Source organism: Rosa chinensis, chromosome 5 (assembly GCF_002994745.2).
Source record: "Rosa chinensis cultivar Old Blush chromosome 5, RchiOBHm-V2, whole genome shotgun sequence".
Lineage (NCBI taxonomy): Eukaryota > Viridiplantae > Streptophyta > Magnoliopsida > Rosales > Rosaceae > Rosa > Rosa chinensis.
Window position 1 is genome coordinate 60,290,461 of NC_037092.1, and position 8,135 is coordinate 60,298,595.

General features: G+C 40.0%; 1 protein-coding gene across 1 annotated transcript; it reads right to left on the minus strand.

Moving 5' to 3' along the window:
• Nucleotides 1–6,927: 6,927 nt before the first annotated feature.
• Nucleotides 6,928–7,598, minus strand: LOC112166859 (histone H2B.7). The gene has a single exon (XM_024303781.2). It carries the CDS (start codon nucleotides 7,544–7,546, stop codon nucleotides 7,130–7,132), a length of 417 nt encoding a protein of 138 aa, XP_024159549.1. The 5' UTR covers nucleotides 7,547–7,598; the 3' UTR covers nucleotides 6,928–7,129.
• Between the last annotated feature and the right edge of the window lie 537 nt (nucleotides 7,599–8,135).

The window sequence follows — 8,135 nt, forward strand, 5'->3', positions numbered from 1 at the left end:
AAAGAGAAAGAGGTGTTGCTGTGGGGTCCTCAACGTGCATGAAAGAAAATAATGCTGTCGTGGGGTCCTCAACCTGCATGAAAGAAAAGACAACCTGCATGAAAGAAAAGAGTTCTGCCATGTGGAATTATGCTAACAACAGACCGGCCGTGGGTCCCTCCACCTACGAGGTCAATATTCATGCTACCAACAGACCGGTTTTTAGCTCCAGCGGTGGACTATTGGGAGGACCAGTGGGGTCCTCCATCTGTGAGAACAACAGAGATGCTGCCAGCCCACATCGTGATCTGTCAAATAAGACAGATGCAACACGCCAAGTCATTAGTGAGCATTCCCAAAGTGAAGATGGTACGCGCCAGGAACCCAGTCTTTCTCATCTATCAGAGTTTTTCCCCCTCTCTACATCATCAACTGAAGATTCCGCTGCGAATGTTCCTCCTCAGGTACCTTTAATTTTGAATGAATCATTTGGGGTAGATAATATTGTGCCTAGGAAATCACAAAGGGTTACCAAGGGTATTCCTAAGAAACAATATGAGCCAGACATCAAAACCAAAGCTAAGTATCCTATAACTAATTACATGTCTAACTATAGGTTGTCTGGGTCACATGCACTTGTTGTTGATCAATTATCCACTGTATCTATTCCTAGTAGTGTACAAGATGCTTTGGTAGATCCTAAGTGGACTCAAGCGATGAATGAAGAATTAGAGGCCTTGCAGAAAAACTTGACTTGGGATGTTGTGACTATGCCAGCTGGAAAGAAAACTGTTGGATGTCGATGAGTGTTTACTGTAAAACTTAAAGAGGATGGGAGTATTGACAGGTACAAAGCAAGATTAGTTGCCAAAGGATACACCCAGCGCTATGGAATTGATTATGAAGAGACATTTGCCCCCGTGGCAAAGATTAATACTGTTCGGATCTTGATTTCACTTGCAGCAACTAAAGATTGGCCTCTACATCAATTTGACGTGAAGAATGCTTTCCTTAATGGAAACTTGGAGGAAGAAGTGTATATGGACATGCCGCCAGGAGTCAAAAATATGCCTTGCGATACTAGCAAGGTTTGTAAGTTGAAGAAGTCTCTATATGGTTTGAAGCAGTCTCCTAGAGCATGGTTTGGAAGGTTCTCCAAGTCTATGAGGGTGTTCGAATATAGACAGAGCAACTCGGATCATACCTTGTTCATCAAGCGTAGTCAGGGTAAGATTACCGCACTGATAGTATATGTTGATGATATGATTGTCACAGGAGATGATCCAAAAGAGATGGAGGCTCTACAGGACTATCTGTCTAATGAATTTGAGATGAAGGACCTTGGGCAATTGAAGTACTTTCTTGGAATTGAAGTTGCAAGGTCTAAGAAGGAGATTTCTTTGTCCCAACGTAAGTATGTACTTGACTTGTTAACTGAGACTGGAATGCTTGATTGCAACCCCATTGAGACACCGATCGAGATGAACCACAACCTCGCCATCTATTCGGATCAGGTTCCAACTGATAAAGGAAGGTACCAACATGTAGGAAGACTTATTTATCTTTCTAATACTAGGCCTGATATTGTTTATGATGTGAGTGTGGTCAGTCAATTTATGCATTGTCCAAGTGAAGAGCATATGGATGCAGTGTATCGTATTTTAAGGTATCTTAAAATGGCACCTGGAAGGGGTTTGTTGTTTGAAAAAAAGGATGAATTGGAGGTTGTGGGGTATACAGATGCAGACTGGGATGGTGATAAGATAGACAGACGGTCCACATCTGGGTATTTTACATTCGTTGGAGGAAACCTTGTGACTTGGCGCAACAAGAAACAGAAGGTTGTTGCTAGGTCAAGTGCGGAAGCTGAGTTTCGAGGTATGGCACATGGAGTCTGTGAGATATTGTGGATTCGTAATGTGTTGAAAGATTTGGGTTTTAAGCTCAAGAAGCCTATGGATTTGCATTGTGATAGCAAGTCTACCATCGAATTCGCTCATAATCCTGTTCAGCATGACCAGACTAAGCATGTGGAAGTAGATCGGCATTTCATTAAGGAAAACCTGGACATGAAGATCATCCGTTTCCCTTTTGTGTATACAGAAGATCAATTAGCAGATGTTCTTATAAAAGGAGTGTCAAGGAAAGTGTTTGACAACTCGATTGACAAGTTGGGCATGATTGACATCTTTGCACCAACTTGAGGAGGAGTGTAGAATATTTTGTAAATATTTACTTTCCTTGTAGATGTAGATTAAGTTTTTTGTATAATTGTAGGAGATGTTTTCCTATTAGGACTACTCTTGTATCTCTTTATATACCTCCTATTTTGGAGATGAATAAGAATCGAAGCATTCCAAACAAAGTTTCTACTGTACCAGTACTGCATCAGAAATGAAAGAATTATTCGTACGTGGTGTAAGGCCTTAGAAAGTAATAGAAACTAGTTTGAAGTATATCTTGGTTAATAATTAGCATAGGGCATCATAAGCAAAGGTGCATGCAAGTCTAAAGTTAACCCCTTACTTGAAGAACCACGGCTCCATTTGGCTAATCAAGCATTTGAAAAGATATTGATTATAGAATATAGATATTGAAAAATGAGAGCTTAATTTGCTCTCTAACCCTAACCGCCCTCGGGTCACATTGTTAGTGATGTGAGCAATGCATTAGATTGGAACGAATGCTTTGCCAGTCTAATGCTTTGTTATGGATATAATTGGAGCTTGTCCTAATCGCCATGCCAAAGTTTCTGTATCCAATATTCCTGACATGTTGATGTTCTTGCATCTCTAATGCGCTTTTGTAGCGATGTACCACAGACCTATTACACACACACACACGTCTGTGTAATGGAAATAGAAAATCTCTAGCACCTTTTTTGTTCCTTTGATTTCATAACTTCCAACCTTCCGTGAAATCGCAATTAGTACTGGGTTTAACTTTTTGTATTGTTCAAGCTCAAGAAAAGTATCATTAGAGTCCTATTAGTGCTCATGTGTAAGATCAAATGTGTTCTCAATTTAGGATACAGAGAAAAGGGAATTACAAATAAAGAATGCCTTGTCCCTACGGACGTGTTCAAGATTGAAGTCCTGGATGCCAACCAAAACCCAAAGCCTGTGAAGAGAGATACTCTCTAATTCACACCAAGAAATGAGGGGCATGCAGGGTCCTTCCATGCTAGTTTTCTTTTATTTCATCATCAGAGTATCAAGGTCCTCAAGGATTAAGAGAACCAATATGAAGACCAACCATTTGGACTGAAGAGAGCAGCAGAACTTGCATGTGCCAAAGTTTTCACTGAAAACTTTCCAACTTCTCTTTGAACTTGAAAAATAAAACCACTCTCCTGTTCCTCCTTTACTATTTCAACCCTTTATATATCTGTCAATAGTCTGTCATGAACTTGCTAGCTTTGCTATGTTCTATGGCTTAACCATTTTGCCCCCATCCGGAACAACCTTGCTTGCTTCTGCCTTATTGGCTCCATGATTTGGTGGATGTTGTTTAGCTGAGTAAAATTGTGGGGGTCCTCTATTGAGGATAAATTTCCAATCTGATAATGCCAAACGAGGGAATTGGTTACTAAGAATTATGAAATCCTCACTTTTAATTAAATTCCATCATTTTTTCCCTCATCCAAACACACTCTTATTGATGTATTCTTTTGGAGTGGATAAAATTCTACTTTCAATAAAAAAAAAGTTATATAAAAAATTATCACCAAGAGAAAAGTTATATAAAAAATTTAAAAAAAAATAAAAAAAATTGCTGCTCAATGCATAAAATTATCAGTAGCGTAACGCAAAGTTTTTCGGTACCAGAACACACTTCATCCAAATACAGGGCATAATATATGAAGTTGGCAAATTTGCAATCTATAACACGAAGCCAGGTCCATAATTCAGCTACATTGATACAATAATAATCAAAATGTTAGGTATTTGGGCAAAAGATGCTTAGGGAACCTTAGCCCCAAGGCTGCCTTTATACTAAACAAGATAAGAACAGAATACACCAAAAGATACACATGCATGTGAGCATTCAACTGATAGGTTCTTTCCATGTTGAAGGGAAAAAAGAAAAAAGAACAAGAACAAGAATAAAGAAGAAGAAAGAGAAGATCCCATTTCATAAAAGATGACAACAAAACAAACAATCCTTGATCACATTTCATTGCCAACCCCTAACCAAACAATTAAACAAAAGCACCTTGTTTGGCTCCAAAACCAGTTGGCTTGCAAACAGTCTCTTTTGAGCGTGTGATTGCGCAGGCGTGCCAGCACCGCGGGGTGCAGTCGTTGGGGTAGTCCCTTGACCTGACTTCTTCTTCAAGCGCTGTGGACGAGGAGAGCACCAACCTCGTCACAGGGTTCTTCTCTTGCCTTTTGGAAAAGGACTTCTTGCCTTACGCGGGTAAGGGCTTTGGTTGTGGTTTCTTTGCGTTCACTGTATTGATACTCAACGTTGAAGGCTGAGCAGAGCAATTACTGGGAAGTTGGAGAAAGTACGGGTCTTGCTAAAGCGTGACTTTAGCTTTGCTGGGTTGCAAGGGCATTACCCTTGCTTCGCTGGTTGTGTCGATGGCAGTAGTACTGGCAGTCGGCTCGCGAGGAGACTAGGACTGGAAGCACGGTCGCCGGGTTGATCTGGTGATGCTGACAGTCGGCTCGCGAGGAGACTAGGACTGGCAGGCGGTCACCGGGTTTCAACAAGGTTGAATGTTTGCTCCGGGGAGGCTTTGTAATCGCTGGGATTGATTGAATAGAGAGAGGTCTTTTTCTGTATCGTCTTTAGCCTCTATATATAGGCTGCTGCAGATTCACTTTCCAAATATGAATGAAATACTATATTTTAGGCCACAGTTATTGGCCTTGAATCAAATCAAAACTCTTAATAGTTTTGATAACTATCGTAAGCGATAATTAATAATTATCCTCCTCTGTCGCCGCTAGAATGTAGGCAAAGATTAATTGCCTCTTGAACCAACATCTTGGATGCGATCTTCTTCCAGACAACGTAATTGCCTCAAAGATTGACTCTTGGATATGTACGCTATATGGCACTGAAGGACTAAGGAATGACATAATTAAAAATAATTATATCCTTCCATCTGCTCCACCTTCATGAAACCTTAATCGCATGGTAGACTTGCTCGCTTGCATATGATTGGTAGCAAATGATGGTGGCCCACTATATATATAGTCCTTAATTGTCTCACCATGCATGATATATACATCCCCTAATCAATAGGAGGCCACTCTTGCACGTCCCCCTTAATTGCATGGGAATCTTGGCTTCTTCCACAATTGGCCCACCGTTGGACCTAACATGCATGGGAAACTATATATAATAAGATTATATATATACCTTCCTTGATTGCATGTTCCTATATGTGCCATTGCACATTAATTGCATAACAAAGCATTGATTGCTTGCTTGCATATATATAATTAACTTGTATATCCATCTTGGTTAAGCCTTCTTTGACGTTCGCGAGCAGAATATATAGGGTCCCATATTCCTTGCATGCATAGCTCTTGGCCATGAATCCCATGATCCCTTCCTTCCTGCTCAATCTTGGTAAGCAAACCAACTATCCTTAATTATCAAATATTTGATAATCAATAGTAGATCAATGAATATTCAAATTTGCTTCAAGATTGCTTGGCCTCTAAGTAGGCTTTATTTGGCCTCTAAACAATATATTCCGAACTTGTCGGAAATAAATAACTTGGGCCACCGATATTGGCCTAGATTTCGTCGAGTCCCCCATGTGGGGAAAAATATTTATTTTGGGCTCAAACACACCCAAAACCAATTTGCATTTTCAAGAACATAGAAATAGCACGTCCTTTCAGATTTATAGCTAATGCTTATACTTCATCAAATTGACAACTTCTCAGTTAGAATATTGTGTTTGGAAAATAGCTAAGACTAGCACCAATATATGGACTGGTTCAACAATTGAAATCCCACATCCTCCCGGTCATTTACATTCCAAGTAGGACAATTCCCATTTAACTTCATAAGTTCTTGCCATGGTTTCAATATAACCAATAGATATAACAAAACCAACAACCCTAAATCAGAATTGTCTTTCTCAACCCCTACACTAAACAATCAAACACATACAATTAGCAACTCACTTTCACAATTTCCACAATGTCTAGACCAATTTTGATGGAACAGAGAGGACTGAGCAAAATCAAAATTTCACAAATTTAAGCAAACAAATAAAGGAGCAATGTGTTGAAACCATAGACAACAATGAAAATCTCCACACAATGAAACAAAAGTAAGCAATATTTCCATTATATCCAAAGATCACATCAGTAGAAACAACCTAACTCCGTTCCCATCAGAACTCAATACTAAACCCTAAATTTTTCTGGATTCAAAGATAGCTACTGGCACAACACTAAGTATGGAGTTTCGGCAATTGCTATCCATGAGCAAAGGTATAGCCCTTCCTAGACACTTACATCCTAATGTCTGATCGACAACTTCAGTCCTAAAGACACCATATACATATATAGTAAATAAAATGTGGGTAGCATATATTCCAACCAAAATGATAATTCAAATTCAGAAAAGAATACACCAGAATAGTATAAGATACAGAGAAACATTCAATACCAAATTGTGGCTACCCATACACATGGTCATTCAACTTCTTCTCGTAATCTGAAAGATTCCTTTCATGCTCTCAAAAAGACATTTCATGGTTGAAGAATACGTACATAACCAATTTATATATAACCAATTTTTCTTTCTCAACACCTAAACCAAACCATCAAGCAAACACACCATAAAATAATTTGCATTTTCAAGAAAATAGTCCTTCCCATGACCAGAATTAAACACATTTGTGAGGTGAAGCCTCCACAAAATCAAAACTGCAAGAAACAAAACATAAAAGCATGAAAAATTTCAGATCACGACACAAAATAGAGCAATATATTCCATCATGCCCAAAGAATACATCAGCTGAAACATAATTCCATATTTCCATTCCCATCATAACTCCATACTTAGCCCTATCCTGGATTCTAACATTCCGATTCCACAGTCAGACTTTACAGCAAAAGAAACCCTATTTCCATATCCCATTTCCAAAATACTCCTCCCTACAGCCCCAGAAACCCTAATTAGAACTAGTAAACTTAGTCACCGCCTTAGTCCCCTCAGAAACAGCGTGCTTGGCAAGCTCACCAGGAAGCACCAACCTCACCGCAGTCTGAATCTCCCTCGAAGTGATCGTCATCTGCTTATTGTACCTCGCAAGCTTGGAAGACTCGGCAGCCAGCTTCTCAAATATGTCATTGATGAAACTGTTCATGATCCCCATGGCCTTGCTCGAGATCCCAATGTCAGGGTGCACCTGCTTCAGCACCTTGAAGATGTAGGTCTTGTAGGTTTCCACGCTCTTCTTCGGACGCTTCTTCTTCTTCTCGGCAGCGTCCTTCGACGCCGGAAGCTTCTTCTCAGCGGGAGCTTTCTCGGCTAGCTTCTCCTCCACCGGTTTCTTCCCGGCCGGCTTCTTCTCTGCCTTTGGTGCCATTGTTGAGGTTTTCAGAGCTTCTAGGGTTTTCCGAGAGATCAGAAAACAGAGAGGCTTTTGGATTGTGAATGTGAAAAGGTTGGGTTTTGGGGCTTGTATTATATCGGAAAGCGGGGTGGGATTTGATTGGTGGAGAGAGTGAGGCGCGGATCGATGACGTGGAGGCTTGGATCCTTGACCGGTTGGAGTTGACGGCTGTGATTGAGCGGGGGTTCCTAACATTGCTTCTTGGCTTTTGAAATGGACTTTTGGGTTTCGCGGGCAGGGCAATTATGGCGCGCTTTTGTAAAATTAAGTTATTCTGGACTCGGGTCGGGCTGGTCCCAAGGAAGTGAGAAACCAAGATTGAACCGATAGCTCGAGTTCAGTTCAGATTCTTCATTTTTTTTAGTTTTAGAAAGGAGTAAAACCCGAACCGACAACAATCAATATGATTCTCTCAATTTTTTTTATCCCATTTTTAAGTTTGGAAAATATAAAATAACAAGTTTTGTAATGTATGAATACAAGTTGGAATTTTGTAAACATTCAATGAACTAAATTCCCTACACAGTTGAGGGCATCTGTAAGGGACTAGCTATTTTAATAA